The 22,500-nt window shown below is 40.0% G+C and overlaps 3 protein-coding genes across 7 annotated transcripts in view; all 3 read right to left on the bottom strand.

The window, feature by feature from the left end:
* rassf3 (Ras association domain family member 3) overlaps positions 1-6,648 on the bottom strand; it is a 56,972-nt gene extending 50,324 nt beyond the window's left edge. Inside the window, exon 1 of the mRNA XM_069139847.1 lies at positions 6,076-6,648. Within this exon, the coding sequence (XP_068995948.1) occupies positions 6,076-6,604 (529 nt within the window). The 5' untranslated portion in view covers positions 6,605-6,648. The remainder of the gene's footprint in view (positions 1-6,075) is intronic.
* A 473-nt stretch (positions 6,649-7,121) lies between these two features.
* On the bottom strand, positions 7,122-11,669 carry LOC138192472 (apoptosis facilitator Bcl-2-like protein 14). Its single transcript, XM_069139877.1, has 7 exons — positions 11,419-11,669; positions 9,884-10,295; positions 8,768-8,875; positions 8,545-8,606; positions 8,096-8,257; positions 7,826-7,939; positions 7,122-7,719 (listed from the first exon to the last, which is right to left on the bottom strand). Exons 2-7 carry the CDS (start codon positions 10,284-10,286, stop codon positions 7,681-7,683), a joined length of 888 nt encoding a protein of 295 aa, XP_068995978.1. The 5' UTR covers positions 10,287-10,295; positions 11,419-11,669; the 3' UTR covers positions 7,122-7,680.
* An 87-nt stretch (positions 11,670-11,756) lies between these two features.
* The window catches only part of dgki (diacylglycerol kinase, iota), a 61,547-nt gene continuing 50,803 nt past the window's right edge, over positions 11,757-22,500 (bottom strand). For 3 of the 5 annotated variants that reach the window (XM_069139872.1, XM_069139875.1, XM_069139873.1), the window contains 10 exons: positions 22,347-22,391; positions 21,777-21,846; positions 21,190-21,230; positions 20,967-21,091; positions 20,254-20,279; positions 19,244-19,281; positions 18,371-18,491; positions 18,123-18,159; positions 17,769-17,868; positions 11,757-17,529 (listed from right to left, as the gene is read on the bottom strand). In XM_069139872.1, coding sequence (XP_068995973.1) covers positions 17,422-17,529; positions 17,769-17,868; positions 18,123-18,159; positions 18,371-18,491; positions 19,244-19,281; positions 20,254-20,279; positions 20,967-21,091; positions 21,190-21,230; positions 21,777-21,846; positions 22,347-22,391 — 711 coding nt within the window. In that variant the 3' untranslated portion in view covers positions 11,757-17,421. The remainder of the gene's footprint in view (positions 17,530-17,768; positions 17,869-18,122; positions 18,160-18,370; positions 18,492-19,243; positions 19,282-20,253; positions 20,280-20,966; positions 21,092-21,189; positions 21,231-21,776; positions 21,847-22,346; positions 22,392-22,500) is intronic. The other 2 variants (XM_069139874.1, XM_069139876.1) reach the window with 1 other exon arrangement.

Genomic DNA, 22,500 nt, shown 5'->3' with positions numbered 1-22,500 from the left:
CACACACACTTTAACCTTTCATGTTGTTAAACTAGAAGCAAGAATGATGGTCCATAATTTATACAACTTCAAGCCAATAGAAATATAAAAGCTGATTTAGAGGAGGGAGGCGTCTACACTGTATGAATAAAAAAAATAATCTGTATATTTTTTGAACCTACAACGGTTGATAAAATGCTTTGGTGAATCTGGTCAGTCTCAAAATAACTATTCCAGTCTCGAACAGCAGCCTGTAAATCAGCACACAGAGGGCTCGCATTGTGAAACTCGGTGTGATCAGCAGGATCTCCGCCCGGAGGTCAAAGGTCACAAACCACAAACCGGTCGGACTCGACAGTTTTCTCTCCTGTGTGTGAAATGTGTTTTAGCACCGGGTCCATAATCGGGTCTGTGTGCGTGCAGAGAGGGTCAATGAGGCTCTGATGCTCACCCGCCGAAACAAACACACACACACACACACACACACACACACACACACACACACACACACACACACACACACACACACACACACACTCGGCCTCTGCAGCTGATCCAGCACTTACAGCTCTACAAATTCATGACAAACAGTTTGGGATACTCTTTAAATTTGAGTGCAGAAGTCTCTGCTTCAAACCCCCAGCGATGGGGATGTTTTTCTTGTTGCTATAGTTACGTGACCTGAAATTCCCATCAAACAGGCTGCCGATCTGCCGATCTTGACAGGAATGCAAATTCTTTGTGTCGTCTTTTTAGTTTTTTTTACGTGACGCAAGTTCACAAAACAAAGAAACAAAAAAACAAAGCAAAATTTTTTTACAGCTTTTAAGTTACGTGAAATTAGACATTTATATTAAAATAAAATTAAGGAAATTGTACATTCAGTGTCCTACAATTTTATAAAGGTAAATAAAGTACTGTATGCTTGTGAATTTAAGTGTTTGCGATGTTTACATTACAAGTTATGAAGCGTAAAATTGAAGAATCGGGTTAAACAGCAGCCGCAGAAAGAGCTTCATTATCTAGTTTATCTGAACAGCTGGAAATCCAAACATCTGGAAACTTTTTAAAAACTCTAAAGTCGACTTTGTTCAACGGAGATCGTGAGCTGTGAATACTGTTACAGGAGCTGGAGGACAAAGACAGGTGGATGTGTGAAGACAGGTGAGAAGACAGGTGTGAGGACAGGTGTGAGGACAGGTGTGAGGACAGGTGAGATCTGAACACAGCCACCATCTTGCTTCCTCCTGAGTCTCATTCTGATACTCGGATATTTTAATTATCATGTAATGAAATCTCTTGTCAGAATAAAGTAGAGGTATAAAATTACCACAACACACACACACACACACACACACACACACACACACACACACACACTTCGAGCATTAACAGCTGCAGACATAAAGGGCTGATTCTTGGAGGAGGTTTTTCACAGATTTCCGCCAAACAACACCTCAGTTCAACAAGACGACGGTTTAAACTGCTTTTTCAACAGTATTTTTGTGAACTCCTGCTCAGCTCAGTTTACAGGAAACACAGGATAAGTTTCCACGAACAGACAGTGAGACGGAAACTGGGAAAGAAATTGCGAAACTCACCAGAGTTTCTCCACAGCAAACTGACTTCCAGACGTCCGCAGCGTCGCATCACTTTTGGAAAGCGATAGAAAAGTCTGGACATCCTCCTGAAAGTTTTGCCAAAGTTTTTGGCAAAGCCCATCACGAACACACACTCTCTTATCCGACTCACACACACACACACACACACACACACACACACACACACACACACACACACTGTTGCAACGTTTTCAGGTTACTACAGACTCCAGATGTGGATTCATATCCAAAGATAACTTCATGTAGATCCACAAAATCATCCTTCACTTCGCTCCATGAAATGTTTCTGCTCTGAGGTCTGGTCTGCACTGGTTCCTCCCCTCATTCTCACACACACACACACACACACACAGACACACACACACACACACACACACACACACACACACACACACACACACACACACACACACACACACACACACACACTCTGTGGCCCCATCAGTGTGTGTGTCATTAGCTGCCACAAGTTAGAGTGTGTGTTGTGGAGCCAAACTGTCACAGCGACTGAACAAACAACGGGGACGGCAGCTGATGAGACAGACACACACACACACACACACACACACACACACACACACACACACACACACACACACACACACACACACACAGGTTTAGACAATCAGCTTAAGTATTTCTCACGTTAGTTTAAAATGTGAAACCCTCCTCCGTCTGTTCCCTCAGATTTTGGTTTGCAGATTTCGGCCTCCTGAATTACGAAACATCCAACTGATTAATACTTTTAACAATTTCTGTATCTCCAGGTTTGTTTTTGAATTATTGCAATCAAGCACGAGACTGTTAAAATGCAGGAGGGCGCTTTAATCTTTACGAGTAATCATTCAAAGTTTCGTCTCTTGATCAGCGTCAGCACCTGAGTTCCACACGTTTTTGTGACCGCTGGTTTGAGAGCATTTGTGATTTCACCGTGGACCTGAAACTTGAGTAGAGAGTGCACATCAAAGTTTGGAGAACCCCGTTGCCATGGCGCCACAGTTCAGGTAATTTGCAACGAACGTTTTTTTTCCCCCTCAGACGCCTCAGTAGAATTTGGTGTTGACAGTCTGACCCTGAGGGACGAATTCACGGTTGCAAAACTCCCCCAACATCAAAGAAAAACCCACCTGGCGTCTCCTGACCTTCTTCGGACTGTGAAGCTCCGCCCCCTCTTGAAACGTGGCCGTCACTCAGAACTCGTCGCTTCATCGTTGCAGACTTTCCGAAGCATTTCTGTTGGTTCTGAGAGTTTGAACCCAAAATCTGATGTTTGTCTGTGATCTTTGGGCCCCTCAGACAGCACCGCTTTAAAAACAGCCATGACTCTGTCGTGGAAATCACTGCACGGGCTCAGAAACGCTCGTCGAAGATTTTCTGTTCGTCAAGAAATTTGACACCAAAATCGGATGTTTCTCTGCTTAAGTTTCAGGTCCGTGATGAAATCACAAAATGTTCACGTACCAGTGATATTGATCAGGAAGTGAAACTTGGAATATTTCCTCACAAAGCAGCAGTCTGAACTTTTTCATCGCCACATATATCGATTTGTTTATTTTTCCCTGTCCTGTCCTGTAGCAGCGCTACAGGAGCAGAGATTCACTCATCCACAATGAAAGAATGATAAATAAAGCGCTTGTTTCTGCAAAATAAACAGAAGAATCGAGCAGGAGAAACGCTCCTCACCAACACCAATGAGCACGTACACTAATGCAACATTAAAAGCCAATCAGACAGAGATCTCCGGATCTGCCTGCAGGTTTCTGTTAATGCACCTCGTCCAGAAAGAGACAAAACACGAGAGACCCACAGGAAGAGATAAACAGCCGGTCGACCCACTTTGAGACACCGAACCAGCAGCGACACTCAAAAAAACACAACACCTGGTGTCTCCTGACACTCCTGAATGTTGACTTAAACCAGCGAAGCTATTTAGACTATTTATAAATCTCATTCATGACTACAAATAACCAAATATGACTGAATATAATAATCATTAAACACAAACTGTGTAAATGATGCAAACTGGATCTTTTTCAGCATTCGGTAACCTGCACTGGGTCAGAAATTAATTTTTAAAGGAACGCCTGAACAAAGCTGTTTATAGGTGACTGTTTCTGCGTGTTAATAAGTGAACCGGTGGCCGGTGCAGGTTTTAAAAGACTTCTGTGGAGACCCGCAGGGTTCAAAAGCTTCTTTTGTCACTTGTTGTCCTTCTTCCAGGAGGGTCGGTCGTTTTGTTGACTTTTAGACGGAGTAATGGGCTTTTAACAAGCTTCCTGAGTGGCAATCGACTGAGGAAACGCCTTTTAAATGAGCAAAAATATCAGCCCACAAGGACGCTGAATCAGATAAACGTGCACACGCACACACACAAAGTCCATCAGAGTCCATCAGAGTGCATTATGCAGGCTCATAGTCTGCCAACCTAATGAAGTTAGAGGGCTAAATGGACGGAGAGGTAGTTCATATCTTGTTGTTCAGTACTATATGTGCTATATGTGCTAACATTACAGTCATATTAGTATTAATATCAGATCTGGAGAAGTGAATTTTAGTGGTTTTTATACATAGTTATTGTACCTTCAGCATATTTTTGTATAAATAACCTTTTGGAAATCTACAAGAATAAATATTTTTTAAAAGCCGGTTTCGACATTGTCTGCGTTTTGATCAGTTTTACTTCTGGTTCATGTGAGGTAACGACTGGTGGCTAACGTGAAGCTAACGGGGCAACTTTACTGAACGATTGAGGGCATATTTTACCATTAATTAAAATAAAACTTTTCATTTAGGTTATATGATTGTTTATTATTCTTTTGTTTTGTAATTAAAATAAAATATTTGTTGTATCGCCCGTTTTTTTGTTTTTTTTTTAGCCTACATGACATACCGCAAAAAAAATAGTGTGAAATTTGAATCACTAAACAAAATGTTCAACAGTTTGTCGGTTTCATTTTTGTCTTTGCCGAGAACTAAATATTTATATCATATTTTAAAGCTGCGCGGGAGGATGAAGTGAACGAAGAGAGAAGAAAAAGCTCGGATATTCAAAACCTGAGTTGAGTCTCATCTCAATTAGAGCACAAACACAAACGCACCACGGCGACATCTTGAGCAGCCGAAACACACAGAAGAAGAGTCGTTTTCTGAGCTTCCTCTTTCTGTTGTTGGTCAGACAGATGTGGACACCGAAGGATTTCTGCTGTTTGTACTCCAGGTTTTCTTTCAGGCCCGAACCGGTCCGTCTGCATACCGACTTCATTCCAGCCGCCGAGCTGCGTTTCAGAGCCGTGCCTGCGTATGAATGTCGTCAGCAGCATTCAAACACGCGGCCTTTAACACACGTCAGGCGGCAGCCTACTTAAAAATGTTGATGATAATCTGTTTAAATTATTTCCTCAAAAGTTTCGGATGCAAATCTTCTGGTTCCTTTTTGACACTGGAAGCCCCAAAAACTGTTGTTATATTTTGATAAAACTACTGAATTTAGTTTTAAACCTATTTAATTCAAGTTATTTGGATGTATGTGGCTATAAATAAAACCGGGGCAGCAACTATCAATCATTTTTTTTTGCATTGATTTAGTTACTCAATATAATATAGCTGTCCAAAACCAAAAATATTAAGTCGGCAGTGATACAAAATAAAACAAAAACAAGTGCATCTTAACTTTTATGTTTGGTATTTTTGTTTGATAAATTCCTCAAACTATTAAGCAGTTGCTAAAACAGTCGACTGTTTTCTCTCGATAAACCGACTGATTATTTCTGCACTAAATCAAACATTTCCAAGCTAAAAAGGGTGAGTTAATAAATACCAAAGCAGCCAATGGTTCAGTGACTTTACCCACCCAAACTGGGTGCAATTTTCCTTGTATTTTTAAGAAATCACAACAGTATTTAATGTCATTTTAATATTTGCTGTAACAAAATGTTATTATTTCTTCATTTTGGCCTGTTATGTAATTCCTCTTGCTTGCATTTTAGTTTTTGCTCATAATTTCTGTCCAGAAAGAATATAAATCAACAACACCTGAAATATGTGTCTGGTGGTCGAGTTTTAAATCCTCTTAACTTCATTATAAATAAAGTTTTAAGAGAAATATTCCAGAGGACACAAATTGTTTGCCCTGGACCTGCCCTCTGCTCTGCCACGACATCCACCTCTAATTTCACACTTAGGTTATTGTTGACAGATTTATCGTGTGCATTTACCAGTATTTCACTGACTGCCAGTGGTGAGGTCTAAAAAGAAAAATTCTTTGGGAAAACACAGATTTTTGTTGGATTTTTCTGCATTAATAAATCATAAAATGGATATCAGGTTTCAATCCAAGCTGAACCCCGAAATAAATCTGTTCATTTTGACAATGTAATCACAGACTTCTGACCAAATCTGTCACTCAAATGAGTTTAAATCAGAACTTCCTTGACTTTTGGACTCATCCCCCACCACCAACTATCTGCAGCCTCACCTGCACAGGTGAGACCCTGCTGGAAGATGTAGCGGCAGCACACATCACACCAGGTGTCCTCCCCTCCTGGCTCGAACGTGTGACCCTCCCCGGACTCCTCCTTCACCCTGGGGTCCTTCCCTCCGGGGGTGAAGATGGTTCTCACATCAGGAGGTCTGAAGCCCCTCTTCCGGCTCCGGGGTGGCCCTTCACCGGGTCCTTCCATCCCGTTCCCAGCAGCTTCCACCTCGTCTCTCCTCTCGGGGCTCCGTGGATTGACCTCCGGCTGCCCTCTCTCGCTCCACGCCGCCTCCAGGCTCTCCAGACTGGCCGGCTGAGGAGACGGATGTCGCCGGACAGCTCTAACCACTACCGCGCCCTTGGAGAGCCGCAACTTGGCGCCCGGCGGTGGCCACGTCGCCTCCGGCGGTTTGCTCACTGTACCCGGGGATCTGATGATGTGCAGAGCCTGCACGGTTAATGAAGAATCATCTCTTACCGAGGAGCGCGTGGGGGCGTATTTCCGACCCTGGGGCACGACGTTAAACATTACGAGCGCCCCTCGCTGCGCTGCGTCTCGAGCAGAGGTGTGTTAACGAGCGAGTGGTGAGGCGGCTTTGTTGCAGGCGATGACGCCGACTGATGAGCCGTGTTCTCCTGGCGCCCTCAGGAGTTGTCGGTGAGCAGGTTGAGGCAGTCCGAGGTGAGCCGGGAAACGGGTTGGATCTCATTTCACTGGGCTTCAAGCAGCATTGAGCGCTGCGAGACACGCGCCAGGAAGGAATGCGCTCCAAACTCCGTTTACAAAAATGCTCATTTAAACTTTCTTTCTCCAGCAGGAACAGATTTCACCTCCCAAGATTGATTTTAGTGATTCATCCAACTCACGGGCTCGACCTCTTTGATTCGTACCTAATAGAACTTGTATTTTTGTGTTGCCTCTTCCGATACTTTCTCTACAATAAAAAAACATATCCAAAATGTTTGGATTTATTTTCTGTGTGCCGAATTAATCTAGATAAATATAATAAGTTTTCATAAAGGGAAAAGAAAATAAAGAAAATGTATTAAAAATCAATATTTTAATTGGGTTCGTAATCAATGCTGTTGCATCACAATTTACAGTTCCAACATTTACCACAAGGAGGTGCTGTTTTCAACGGAGAATATGTTGCAAAAGAAATAACAGTTAATAACCCCAGAAATTCGACAAAAATCAACAACCTGGTCCATCCGACAAATAAATCAACGTAATTTCAAAGCATTATATTTTCTACCTATTTTTAATAAAAAGTGCAAGTGCTCCACAGTACTCTGTTTTTTTGGTTTTCCAAACTTCAAACTACATAATTGACGTTAAAAAAATAAAATAAAATAAAATAAAATTGCAAAAAGAACAGGAAACTTCATAATTGAAATTAAGATTTAAATTACAAAAAGACTATAAATGGCACAAAACAATACATCATTTGTAAAAGAAAAATCATACGAACATGATTCGTTTTATTTCTGAGTTATTACTCGATACGTTGAGGTTTGAAGTGCTTGTAAACTGTAATTGCAGTTAAGAGGGTCCAGTTTTGCAGGTTTCCGGCCCGCAGGAGGAGGAAAACCTCATCGGTCCGTTCACTGGACTTCTTCATCATCGCTGTCAAATGCTGCTTCCTGTAAGTTGAAGAGGATATGTTAAAAAAAAACAACCCAAAAAACCTGATTGTTACAGGAAGAAGGTGAGTGTTTTTTTTTTTTGTTGTTGTTTTTTTTAACGTACATATCCGCCCTGCTGCCGCGCCCAGGTGGAATAATAATCCTGCAGGTATCTCGCTCCGTGGGTGAGCAGGCGGTCGGTGGGCAGCGTGTTCACCGCCGACAGACGGTGGGTGACCTGACGGGGAACAGAAACCACTTCAGCCGTTAGTCGAGAGAGAAACTTAAAAAAAAAAAAAAAAAAAGGGAGTCCAGCTGCAGATAAAATACGATAAAAAAAAACTAAACATGATGCTTTATCTTGAGGATAAAATGCCTGCAGAGTCGCTCTCACCTCGCAGGTCACGGCGATCTGGGTTTGTGACGACGCTTGGGGCCCCGGCGCTTCGGGGTCGGCGCTCCTCAGGCCCATCCTCCGGAGGAGCTGCGTTATGAGCTCCTTAAAGAAGGTGTAGTTCAAAAAAAGCTCCACGCCGATGTTGTGTTTTTTCAGCTCCTGGTGGAGACGAGAAAAAAAACAACATGTTGCTTCATGACAAACGGATTTAAATTTTACACATTTAAAACTGAGGCTGAATTTGTAGAAAACTAAAATGCAGTCGCTGGTGAAAGTTTCTCAGCGATGACGAAGCGAAGTCAGACTTGGTGGAAAAACACACGACAAGACTCAAACCGACGGCAAACACCTTCCACATTTTCCTGTAACACGAGTCGGAGTTTAAAGGGACATTCTGCAGCTTTTTTTTTTCCCCCGTCAGAGAAGAAGTTTTTAGTTTTTTTTACCGTCTCGTTCAGCTTGTCTCCGGCGTCCCTCAGCAGCAGGCCGATCATCCTCTCCACCTCGTCTACGCAACACAAACACGTCATCGTCACTTTTAACAGACACCTCGAATCGAAGCCGTTCTTCAGGTTAAAAGCGGCGATTTACGAGAAGAAGACATTTCGGTTCTCCGATTTCTTTGCAGGAGAGAAAAGAAGAAGAAGAAAAAAAAAAAAAAAAACTCACTTCCCTCGTTGTCCGCCTCCACTTCCGGAGGCGTGAACGGGATGTCGTCGGCGAGCTCCACCAGCCGGCTCGCCAGCGTCTCCAACTCGTCCGTTTCTCCAGCGTCATCTGGAAGAAGCGAAAAGTTTAGAGGAATAAAAGGGTATCGTTCCTTCAATTAAAACAAAATTTAAATAAAAAAAATCCACGTCTCTGGTTCGAGCTCATAAAATGTGAATATTTGTTTGTTTCTTTAGTTTTCTTTCACTGTGAACTGAATATGAGAAAATGAAACTTTGAAACTCTGAAATGGATTTGTTTTTGGGGACTTTCTGAATTTTTTTTTATAGATAAAACGATTAATCAGGAAAATAATCATCACATTAATAGATAGTTACAGCCCTAAAATGACATGGAACACTGTGAACTTTAATATATTGTTATGAATATTACATAATATATTTTCTATTAACTATCCTGTGCAAATGATGAGTTGTAGTATTTCATGTCTGGGCATGTCTAGTTATCAGCTGATCCTTTTTTTTTTATTACCGGTTGTGATTGTCAACGATGACGTCATAAAAAGTCCAGAGATCCAAAAGATATTTAGTTCTCCATTATGTATGACGCATACAAACTCTCTCGGGTGTGAGAAGCTGGAATCATCCAATTACTTAAAAAAAAAAAAAATTCCCTTTAAAAAGATGATCAGTAACACTATTTATTTATTTCAATCTGTTCTTAATCTGTGTTTTTATTTATCTGACCTGCGTGCTGCTGTAACATTTGAGTTTCCATCCAGGCTCAATAAAGACTTTCAGTTTTTAATCGTAGCTGTGCACGTCCAAGGCCATTTTAAATATTCAGAGTCTTAATAATGCACAAGAATTAGTCAATTTTTTTTTATTTACAGCTACTTTGTTCATTAAATTATCGCTTCATGTCGGCTAAAAAAAAAAAAGTCACCTTTAAATGAGCCCTGCTTCTCTGATCTGACAAATAAAAGCTTTTTCTTCGTCCATTAACGTCAGCGAAAACGTGATTTCTCTATTTTCTGACATTTTAAAAGACAAAACGACGGCTTGTAATAGTTAATAATGAAATAATGAAGTCAGTTTCGTCACACTTCATCCTCACCGGGTTCAGAGTGAAAACTCTTGTTCGTGACATCGTGTTGCCTCCCAACTGGTTCCTGCGGCTCTCCGTCTTCTGTCTGAGGTTTGATGCATCTGAAGATGCTCGGCACACGTTTCCACACCTTCTTCTTCTTCTTCTTCTTCGTCCTTTGCTCTTTCGTCTCTTTTTCTTCCTCGATTGACGTCAGAGTTTTTCCGGTAGAGTCTCTGCCGGCCGTCTCTCCGTCCTGCGGATGGGTCTGGACCTCCGGGTTGGGCCGCCTCCTCTTGGCGTACGCCATCATGAGTCTGAACTCCACAGAGTCCTCCAGGCTCTCCAAGTCCGAGGTCGTTTCGGGGTCACAGTCGGTGCCGCCATTGTGTTTGGAGAAAGGGTTGTGGATTTCCGGGTAGCCGTTCGCCATGTTGGTTCACTGTTGATAAAGAAAGAAAAAAATATATATATAGAAAATCCAAAGCTACAGTTCCCTGAAACATCTCCAATCAACAGTTAAACAGTTTGTTTGTTTTTTTTAAGTGTTTTTGCCTCCAGCTCCCAGAACAGAAGTTAAAGTCTCTCATGTTGTTTATTTATTACTTTTAATTATAGAATAAATAATTTTATTTTTAGTTGTTATGGGATATTTCCTGGAACATGTCGAGGTGGTCAGCTGGGGGGATTTCTCTGGCACTATTCTATTTTTTAATCACTTTAATTTTCTGAATTTCTATCCGTGTGTTGAAAACCAATACAATTCAGTATGAAATTTAAATGTTATAAAACAGGGGAAAAAAGAAGCAAATTCTCACATTTGAGAGGCTGGAAACAGTAAACAAAATATATATATATATATTTTTCTGGTTTATTGATCACTAAGATGATTAATCAAAATCAGAACAGCTGCAGATAAATTTCCTATTGATTAACCAACTGATTATTGAACTATTCTCTTCATTTTTCACACCCCACTTTACTGTGTGATCTTTTCTTTTTAACTTCAGTGTAATAACAGTCAGTTTCATGTTTATTTTCGGATCCTATCTGCTATATTTTTGCTGTTTTGTAGTATTTGTCACCCTCTGATGGATAAACGTTCATATGTCTGGGTCATGTCGAGGCATCAATCAACAGCTGGTTTTCAGGTACAGAGTAAGCTACATAAACTATCTTTAATTAAAAAAACAAACAAACAAATAAAAACAAGAGTGAAAAGTTAATTAAAATGAATTCAGCTGTCATTTATAGCTCCACAAGTTGTTTTACGAGTTTTAAACTGTAACAGGGAAACGTTAAAGTAAAACTACTTTATATATAACAGTGTTTGTTTGCTTGGTTTGTTTAACAGCATTAAATTGGCTGTGAATGAATGAATAACGTCTTAAAAAAAAAAAAAATCACCAGCTCACGTAAATGATTGAAGTCGGCTGGTTTTGTGAGTTTAATTCAACTTTTGTCGTTAAAAGCGAACTTTAAACACAAAAGCACCTTTAACCTACTTTTCAATAAGTACCGCTGCTGTATGAATTACTTGAAAACATAAAAATAAGATTACTTACGTGGTCAAAAACACGGTGACTGAAGAGGAAACTTCCACCTGGGAGCTCTCTGACATCCACTTCTGGTTTACTCAGCTGAGAATGGAAACTTTTTAAGGCTGCGTCATTGCGTCATTGCGTCATCACGTCAGACGCTGACGCGAGTATAAGAACGCTAACGTAAAGGTGGCTAATTACGTGATTGTCTTCAACGCTTTTATATTTACATTAAAATGTAGGGGGGACAACACTTTCATCTTTAGGCCGAAAATAAGACGACGTTTCCCGCCACAACGCAAACTAACTTTGAGAACTCAAACTGAAAGTGAAAGTGAGAAAAACTGTGACAAAGCAAAAAAGGCGTTTCAACTTTATTTAGTCTGGTGTTTTAAAGTCACTCAAACTATGTTACAACTGTACAGGCTTTGTCACCACGCCTCATTTATATACACGTTTTTTTTTATTTTGAATATTTGTAAGTAATTGTATCCAGAAATGTGCAAATTAAAAATAAAGAGAGTTCACACAGAAACTTCGAGATCTTTACGTGGAAACAGAAAATGAAACCTGGTTTTGTTTTCCTGTTCAGCCGCACACTGATCGGAAAAAAAAAAAGGATATCATTAGAAAAGAAGAAGAAGAAATAGGAAGTTTCTTCTATGTCTATTAATTTGGGACACGCAAACAGAAATTAAAAGTCTCTGTTACTTGATTTCAGGAAACTCCCATGTCTGACTCAGGGAATATTCGACTTTACAACCATCCCGTAAATCTTATGTCACAATGTGTTTTTGTTTTTTTTCACATCATATTTATAGGTGAGAGTTCATTTCTTCTTTAGCCTTAATAATAAAGTGCTAATTAAACTTAAAAACCAACATGAATTTGAAGTTTATGCCTCTAATAACACAACAAATACTCTTAATTTGGTGTGTGAGAGTAAAGACGTTGTTTCTAATGGCAGTAAAAGTTCAGTAAAGGCGTCTGAGTGGCGATTCGGTGCTTGTTGACTTGATTATTAGACAAAACTAGCTTGACACACCCTGCAGTAAATGACCCAGAGATGATTTACAGACATTCATTTTACACTTATCAGATATTTTAAAAAAAACAAACACTGGGTCGTAAATTCCTACGTACACATGTGCACGTTCAAGGCATCTTTATAAACCTAAACTCAAGCCTGGAAGGACCAAACCATTTCAAATTTCAACCTTTCAAAGTCGACTAACCATGTTTTTTTTTTCTAGAGTGACTTCAAAGAGTTTAATCCATCAATATTACATATTTCTAAAGTCACGTAACTCGCAGAAACGTGCACATTGTACTTCAAAAAAGACTCGAGACTTAAATAGATATTAATTTTTATACCCACGAATGAGTCAAAATATTTCGATATCAGCTTCCCTTGAACTGAGACTTGACTCCGCCCGTCTGGTGCAAATATGAACACGTTCTAAAATGTGTTTTAACACTGACATATTTTACTTTTATTGATATTAACATTACTGAGTTATGGTGGTTTATAAAGTGCATTTAAGTCCTTTTAGTTTGACACTTATTTGTCTTTTTTTCATGTTTGTTTTCACTTTTCTGTTTAAAAGTTTCCTTGACATTTATGGTTTTGTTTGTAAAGTGTATTGGGACAATGCTTCACGGTGATTTGGCACTTTAAATTGAACTGAAATATTTAAAAATCAATGACAAAAAGTTTCCACTATAGATAAACAAGGAAACACACGAGGGAAGTTCCCCAACCCCAGGAAATAAGATCAGAGACAAAAAAACCCTACAGTATCACATCTTCTTTTAACAAATTCATGAAATAAAACAACAAACTTCAAGTAATCCCATCATCATCAGCAGAAAAATAAAAGAAATACAAAAGCAAAAGAAACAACAAAAACAAACACCCAAAACATGCCCAACCTTAGTAGAAACTCAGTATGAATCATTTAAAACTGTAATAATTTAACAACCATAATGCCATTGTTTTATGCCATTACCAGAAAATAATCTTAAGGGGGTGAGAAAAAAATGCCATGCATAACCAACGCTGATGAGAGACACGGTTTTAATACAAAGTCATGTTTCCTACTCAATAGAAAGAGTGATAAGAAGCGTGTGTCGTTCGTCGCGGGCCGAGTTTATCAGCGCAGTCACCTCATAGAAAATGTCGTCACCATTGACAGACGGTTCAGTTACACACAGTTTGTCTATTTTAAAGTCTCCAGACACTCGGAGGAAGGTCTCCGTGTCGGATGTCTGACGGCGGCCGACGTCGCAGAAGTCGTGCATCGATGAAAACAAAGTTCACCGGGGAAAAAAAGAAAACGTTTAAAAGGCTTAAAATGTTTCTTAAGTCAAAGATTCTCTCGTATGTTTCAATAACAACAAACGTTTTGGATCAATAAATCGACTTTTTTTCTGCACATCACGTACAAACGTACATCAGCTCAAAAAACAGCTTCGGGTGTTAAAATATTTCGGTGTATTTTTAGCTGCAATTTCACTGCAAATGTTTCTTTTCATACAAATTTCCTGTAAATACGTCTCACCTGTAAATATTTAATAAACCTTTGAGTCTTTTTCAGGTTATTAATTTAGTGTCCCTCTTTCTGTCTGTAGGGTCAATATTTTCTGTGCAGCTTTTAAATATAAAGTGTGACAAAGAATGAGAAAAGAATCTTCTACTTTTCCAAAATGTTTTACCCCATTTAGCTTCTTCTGGACTGTAAAATTAGTAAAACAAAAAATTAAAAAGAATTTCATCTTCTAAATATGGAGAAAAGTATCTCAGAATCAGTTTTCAGTTGCATCTTGTGAACCTTGTGAATTTTTTTAATCAAACTAAGTTCAGAAAAATGACAAAACATTGACATAAAGTGGAGAAATGACTCTGTGACCGAAAAACAGGATTTCCCAGTAAATTTACAAATAAATGCTATTTGTTTTCGCTGCCTGACTTCTGCGAAGGCGAGTCGTTAAAATGTCCCCATAAAATACTCGGGGAATCGTCTCCTACTGTAACTATCAGTTAAGTTTACAACAGGTTATATCAAAAGAGACCTCACAGGCGCGTTTCAGTCCGTTCACATACATGCACACGAAAGAAAATACAAACAAAAATTAAGTAACAAGACAATCATATACCCAACCAGCACTGAAGTAAAATTGCACATTCAATACTCCTCGGTGCTAAATGGTCGACTATGTTCAAAACATTAATGTAATGTAAACGATCAATAAGAGAGAAATGCGAAAAAAAAGACGTCATCTATTCATATTGCATTGAATATGGCTCAGATTCTTCTTTTTCTCTTCTTGGATAAATGCTGCACACACACACACACATACATGCATGTACACACACACACACACACACACACACACACACACACACACACACACACACACACACACACACGGGCATGTGCACAGGAGATATGTATGAAAACACTCTCAGGTACACACACTACTGTAATTTCATTTTAGATTCGATATGGAATGTCATATTACCACACACACACATACACACAAGCACACACACACACACGGCATGTGAAAAGCCTTGTTGGGTCAGGAGTACCACATACACACGGTCCCGCTGTGAAAAATTAAAATATTTGTTTGAAAGGAACAGCTCGGTGGTTTTGCTTTAAATTCCCCGTTTTTTGAACAGACTCTGGTCTGAGCCAAAATCCACCTGCTGCACTGAACTGAAATAAACGCTCTCAGACGCCTGCGGCAAGATTCACGGTTAAACTCGTGTCGGTTTGTTCCCGCCGCACTGGGCCGATACTGGGCCGATACTGGTCCTCTGAACTGGGCCGATACTGGTCCTCTGAACTGGGCCGACACTGGTCCACTGAACTGGGCCGATACTGGTCCGATACTGGTCCTCTGAACTGGGCCGATACTGGTCCACTGAACTGGGCCGATACTGGTCCGATACTGGTCCTCTGAACTGGGCTGATACTGGTCCACTGAACTGGGCCGATACTGGTCCTTTGAACTGGGCCGATACTGGTCCACTGAACTGGGCCGATACTAGTCCTCTGAACTGGGCCGATACTGGTCCACTGAACTGGGCCGATATTGGTCCTCTGAACTGGGCCGATACTGGTCCACTGAATTGGGCCGGTGCTGGTCCACTGAACTGGGCCGATACTGGGCCGATACTGGTCCCGCCTCAGCAACATCATCTGGTCCAGTCTGTGATATGAAGGTTCAATCATATTTTATTTTTGTAAATTTAGACGGCAACATTTAATAAAAAGTTGGGAGTCCTGTGTTAATCTGAGATGGTGATTATGTTCACTATTGAAATCACTATATTAACTGGTTGATCATTTTCTCTTCTAGCTTCATCATTTGATCAATAAAATGTCAGAAATGAGTGAAAACTGCCTCTCTTACTGTCCCAAAGCCTGAACTGACATCTTTGTCTTCTGTTTTTATCGAAACAAAACTGCCAAAATATTAAATTTATAAACAAAAAAGACAAAAAACAAGCGAATATTCACAACAGAGGCACTGAAATCAGAGCATTTTAGGCATTTTTACCAAAAAATTAAAAAAAAGACTTATGTGATTCATTTTCTATTGATTAATTGACTAATATTTCAGCTCTAATAAAAATAATTCCATATCTTCTTTACACTGTCCTGGATCCTGTTTGGTTTGAATGTAAGAAGGTAATATTTAAAGTGTCCTTCTGTTATTAACGAAAACAAACAAATAAAAGTGAGTATTTTCAAATTTTTTTGCCGGGTGCCAATGTTTAATCATTTTATTGTTGTTTATTGTTTGTACTCCATATAACATGTAATCATGGTCAATAAAAATATCTTGGATTTTGAATCTTTGAATTTAGAGTTTGAAAAATCTGAAAAAGAATCTGACTTTCTACGCTGACAAAAATAAAACTCTGAGGGGAAAAACGAAAGCCTTTTATAATATTTGGAATGACAGATTTTAATAAAAGCGAATAAAAAATGAATAATAAAAGTGGACCACTGGGATCCATAAAAACGTGACTTTTTTTCTATCTTTTAAAGTTCCAGCTGCATTTTGTTTTATAGTTTTGTTAAAGTTTCTTTTGAAACACTTTGACTAGTTACTTTAGGGTTTCAAATCTGTCATTTTCTTATTCTGAGAGGATTTATTCATCAAACCTGTTGACGGCTGTTTTGTCATTTTGCCATTGAAGCAGGTGTGACATAAGAAGCTCTGAGCGAGGACTTTTTTTTCAGTGACACTGACTGTAAGCTGCAGTGGAAGAGCAGGCGATATGTTTAACCACTTCCTGTGCTTGTTGTGTTGATTTTTACGGGCTCTTCGGGGACGCTGAGCGACGCAGTGCGACGCAGCGCGTGATCAACACGTTGCATAAGGTGGTATTAAAGTCGCGGGCTTTAAAAAAAAAGAAAAAAAGAAAAGAAAACAGGTTCACGAAGAAACAAAGATTCGTGTCGGGAGCGTCGGTGAAATTTTGGACTCTTCTGGACACCACACCGGTGCAATGTCTTTGGCACGCAGGTTTCATGGGATAAACGGAAAACTTTGACTGTTTCTTATCACGTCTGAAATGTTGTTTTTGACTCTGTGTTGTAAGTCGGCGGTTTCATCGATTCGCTCCGAACCACCGGAGGAGTCCGGAAAAAATACGACGAGCAGAACGAATCCCTTCCGAGAGGAGCGACGTGTTTCCGTGACTCGTCAAATTGCACTTGCATCCTGAACCGATAAAAGTCCTACAATCAGTCCATCAATCAATCAGCACAACCAATAAATAGAATATGAATAAATAAATACAAATAAATAGCTGAAATGGTCACTGCTGAGCTCCCGTGAGCCGAAGCAGTTCATCACCTCCTCCGGTTTGTGTGGAGTCGCATCCGGACTCTCTTCTAAACACTTTTCTCTCTACCAGGAGTGTGTGCAGAGTCCAGAGAGAGAGTGTGTGTGTGTGTGTGTGTGTGTGTGTGTGTGTGTGTGTGTGTGTGTGTGAGTCTGTGCGCCTCAGACAGCCGTCTCCAGGTCTTCTTTGGTGGTGGACGTGTGTTGTTTGGAGTTCAGGTAGGTGGCGAGCTCAGAGTCGCCCTCCGCTTGTTGGGCCGGGGTCTTCCCCTGCAGGAACACGGACGATTGGAAGATACGAACACCGTTACATACAGTCTGCGGGTATTTCCATCGGCACTTTGTTGTATAGAAAGTAGACGACGCCTCCTCGCATTCAACGTGAAACATTCCCGAATATCGAGTTTAAAGGTGACAGGAACAAAGCCTGGAAGTCAAAGGGCCGGGTTCCTTTGTACATTTTCCACCACGTGACTTGCTGGGATTTACAGGAACTGAGTCGGCACTACCTGGAAGTTGGTCTTCTCCAGCGACGCCCCGGCCTCCACCAGCAACCGGCACACAGCGTGCTGCTTCTCCGAAGCGGCTTTGTGCAAGGCGGTCTCCCCTCTACACACACACACACACACACACACACACACACAAACACGAACGTGTGATCTTTGTGTAAAATGTCACAGCTTGTTCATCTTGAAATCGGTGTGGTTGTATTTCAACCACACTGACGTAAAAGTGTCCGTCAAACAGAGAAGAAACTGACATCGAAGGGAAAACCACACAGCAGATAAAAGATGGTGTTGTTGCTGTGGAATTTCTCACATTTAAAATTACAAAAAGACACAAAAAAAAAGCAGCTGACTTACTTCTCTTTGTCTGTTAAATCCAGAAGAACCTTTGAGCCTGAGGAGGAGAAACAGGAAAGGTTTTTTTTGTTTTTTTTCAACACACAACAAGGATGATTTAAATAAAACACACATTTAAAAAGACCTCTTTTATACACTACCTGTTTATTGATGGTTTATAGCGGTAAAACAACATGTTTACCTTTCAGTACTTTGTTTACAGTAATAAATATGAATAAATATAAGTTTACAGCTGCAGAGGTTCTCACCTCGCTGCAGGATGAGGCTGACCAGGTCCGTGTGTCCGTACTGGGCTGCTTTATGTAACGCTGAACAACCTCCGGAGTCTCTGACCAACAGACTGATGCCTCGGTGCACACACTCTGACACCTGCACAAGAACAGGATTCAGTATTTCCTATAAAACAGGGACAATTCAAAGGAAGCTCTTATTTGTAGCGTCAGTTTTAAAGCGTAAATTCACACCGAACTAACCGAGTCTTTCCAACAATGAAAATAATGTAATTTATTTGAATTGTTAAAAAATGTGTTCCTCCTGTATTTCTTCTTGTTCTTAAACACTTCTCTTGTGTTTATGTAAAACAACCCAGAAGCCGATTTCCCCCAAAATCATCATAAGACTAAAATGATAATAAAATCCATCTCGTGAGTCGTCTTAAGCTTCAGACGCGTTTTCCCCAAACGAATTGAAAACTGAGCTGGAAAAGAAGCTCTAAAACCTGCAGAAGGAACCTCAAGCTTCAGGTTTTACAGACGTTTTGGTTCATTTTTACATCTGTACCTTCTGTTGATCGACGTTTGATGTCAAATATGAAAGTTGACATGATGAAATAAAGCTAAACTCTGACAGAAAATGTACTGAACACGATCTGATCTCCATCTTGTCACATGACACATGAATCTCTTTTGTTTTTCACTACTGCTGCCACTTTTCTTCTTAATCAACCCTTTAACATTTCTTTTTTTTACAGGTGAAAGAGAGGCGCTAAACAGATTTTCAGACTTTGTGAAGGTGAGATTATTCGGAAGCGAAACGCCGACACGAACGGGTGAAGCAGGTTTTAATTAGGACACATTTTATTCCCTGACAGTCGGTCAGCGGTCCATGTGAGTGCACTTTACCATCGGAAGATCCCCCGACGTGGCGGCAGTCAGCAGCGCTGTAAACACACAAACACACACACACACACACACACACACACGGTGTGAGATCACCTTTGACTGGAAAAACATCTTCCCGTCAGCTGATGATGACAAAGGCTGCAGAAAGTTAGTCAAACTACACACCAATAAAATAGGTGCTGAAGTTTTTAAACTGAATTTGTTTGTTGTTTTTGTGCAAAACAAATCAGCTGCTAAAAGTGAGCCATTGTTTTTCAAGATAAAAGGGACAGAACTGAAAGTTGCTGCAGCAGGTACACCTCCCCTTTCAGTTTCACTTCCCTATAAATGCAGCATCTGTCTGTCTGTGTGTGTGTGTGTGTGTGTGTGTGTGTGTGTGTGTGTGTTAGAAGCATTTATGGACCAGGACGTCCAAATAAATACAAGCAAGTTTTCACAGCAAGTTTTCACATCTAGTGCGTCTGCAGGGGACAGAAAACCAGACTGAAAAATAAAGCGTCATAAACAAACTACTTCTGTCTGAATACAACTTTTTGGGAGATTATAAATCGGCATAACATGAAAATACAGCAGTGCGTTGTTAAAGAGAGTTTAAACTGAAAGTGGCTGGAATCCAAACGGTGAGAGGATAAGGAACGACGGGTGCTTTTAACGGGAGAGTCCCAGGAACTCCAGTGACTCATTAACTCCCGCAGAAACATCACAGTCAGCTGCTCCTGATTTTCTAGAACAAGTCCAGACACGTCGAAGGACATTACTGTTCTGAACTCTACCAGACTGAACATTTAGGAGACTTCAACCAGTTTAAACGGCCAACGTCTGAAACAGCTGACTCGGCATTAAATGACCATTTTCAAAGACACACAGTACCTGACGTATGATGTGATGTAACTAAAAGTGCCATTTGTTCACAAGGAAATAAGCAAATATCATCTTTCTGAAAAGCACATGTTGTATGTACTGTGTGTGTGTGTGTGTGTGTGTGTGTGTGTGTGTGTGTGTGCATGTACCTTGTTCCTCAGCTGTGAGAGGAGTACTGCAAATAGAAATCAAAAAGGAAATGAATATGTGATCGGCTTATGTAGATAAATCTTTATTTCAGGGCGGCAAGCAGTGATTATTTTTTAATCTGTAAAACCACAAAATATTCATAAAACCTGGTGACATTTGCAGCGATTTGTTTATTGTTGCGTTTGTTTGTTGATTATAATTAATGCAACTATTTTGACAATTAAAATAATCATGTAAGTAATAATCATTATTCTGGTCTTCAAAAATTTGAGTTGTAGCTTTTTCTTGATTAATTTAGAAAAATGCTTAATACAGCCCAGTGAGATAATTATTATACATTATATTATTATAAAATATTATTTTTCATGTCAGAATCCATTTTTTCCAGCTCCTAAATTAGATTATATCTGCAGTGACAGCATATTTAAAATATCATATATCATTAGGCAAGTTTTTTATTATTCAATTTTACATAAAATGTCCCAGTAGCATTTTTAAATATTATAGATATTCAAATTGCAATGATATTGAACAGACAAAAGCAGTGACTCTTGAATGCTTTTTAATTGATTCGCAGATTATCAGGATTAGTTTAATTTTCCTCGATAAAAGCAATACGACAAAACAGAAAACGTGAAGTTCATAAAATATTTCGTCAAAATGTCATTCATATGTCATATTTATTCAGTCATGAAATGAGGTGCTGTCGTACCCAGCGGTCGGTTCCACCACCAGATCGGGCATCCCGGTAGACGCCCCCTGGCTCGCCACGGGTCCTTCGTGGTCCAGGATGAACACCTCGTCCTGACAGATTTCTGTCACAAAGTGGAGGTGCTCCTACAAACACGACGCAGGACGAAAGGATGAGAACAGGAACGTAAAACTGGACGCAGACTCAGCAGTTCAGGGAGGTTTCACTTGTTGTTTTTAGCTACCTGAGCTTTGTCAATACGATAGAAGCGGTCAGCTGATGTGGCTGCAGAGAAGAAACATTAAATATAAAATAAGATCAAATGAAGTAAACACACCAGACTAAACTGGCTTTTCACTGACGTGCATGTTTTATTATCCCCTGGACGACCTCATAGTGTTTTATTCATCTGGTTTTACTTTGTCATTTTAATACGGTCTCTCACACCAGGAGAAATGCTTTATAAATAAAGTTCTTATAATAATTGTGACACAAATAAAGTTTATCTGAGCATTAAGTGAGACACAAAGATGTTTAAATGTGGACATGACAGACTATAAATAATACAAAGAAACAAAAAATATGTGCTTTAGTCTGAGTATAATATTATCGTGAACCTCTCTGACCCCCTTTAGGATACTTCTGATCAACTATCAGTAACCATAGCAACCATTCAGCCATTGCATATTCTGCATTTCTTTAACAAAATATACACGACTGAGATTTATTTTTCATATAAATTCTATAAAAAGTGTTGTTTTTTTTTCTCTCACTCTGTTTCTAGGTTGTTTTTTTGGTGCATTTGGTGCTTGAAGTGTTTGAGTCACTCACAGTCCAGGAAGCTCCAGTTGGGAGACAGTCGGCTGGTGGAGCTGGTCCGGGGGACGCCTCGGCACTCGTCCTGCAGACAGAGACACAGACGATGTGATCTTTGTCGTCTAGCGATAAACTAAATGTTAAAAAAAAAGGCTTTACGTGGGGGAATTATCAGAGTAAAGACAAAGTGAGAGACAGAGGAGGTATGAAAATAGAGAGGTGTAACTTTAAAGAGTTTCAAGCTGAAGCTGTACAGTAAATAGCAGGACGGAGACAATGAGACAGCGTATCGTGTGTCTTTATAAACTTTAACTGTTCAGACATGTGCGAGGAAGTTATTTTAAAGTGGGTGTCAGCCTGTGAAGACTATTTTACTTCATGTACGAGTTGAATTCTTCATTTTAAGAGACGTAAACGAGCCCAGAGTTCACTGAAACTGAAAAAAAAGGCATTTTAACCTTTAATCTCTCTCTCTCTCTCTCTGTTCTCAGAGAAACTACCACCACACCTACGAATACAAAAACTACCACGTAATTGTCCAAATGTTTTTCTCCCCTTGCAGAAAGACACCCAAAAGTCATATACCTGGTAGTGCACTCTGTGGCCAGTAGATGGCGCCTGGTGTAAATCCTAGCAAGCACAGCAGACAGGTTTCAAGGTTAACACAGCCAAAGCATTTACATCCACACAAAAAAAAAAACCCACTTCCACAGATGTTAAAGTCGGTTAGTGAGCGCAC

Source organism: Embiotoca jacksoni, unplaced genomic scaffold (genome assembly GCF_022577435.1).
Source record: "Embiotoca jacksoni isolate LCO1_2020_lvr unplaced genomic scaffold, fEmbJac1.0.p SCAF_86, whole genome shotgun sequence".
Taxonomy (NCBI): Eukaryota; Metazoa; Chordata; class Actinopteri; family Embiotocidae; genus Embiotoca; species Embiotoca jacksoni.
The sequence above is the reverse complement of the archived record's forward strand: the minus strand, read 5'-3'. Positions and strand labels throughout refer to the sequence as shown.

Bases quoted from the DNA above. Each gene is read 5' to 3' on its own strand.
- LOC138192472 (XM_069139877.1), bottom strand. From the start codon at position 10,286: ATGGCGAACGGCTACCCGGAAATCCACAACCCTTTCTCCAAACACAAT. The intron at 8,876-9,883 runs GTGAGGATGAAG...CGCTTCTTCCAG, and splicing joins GAGTTTTCACTCTGAACCCG to ATGACGCTGGAGAAACGGAC. The intron at 8,607-8,767 runs GTGAGTTTTTTT...TGTGTTGCGTAG, and splicing joins GGAGGCGGACAACGAGGGAA to ACGAGGTGGAGAGGATGATC.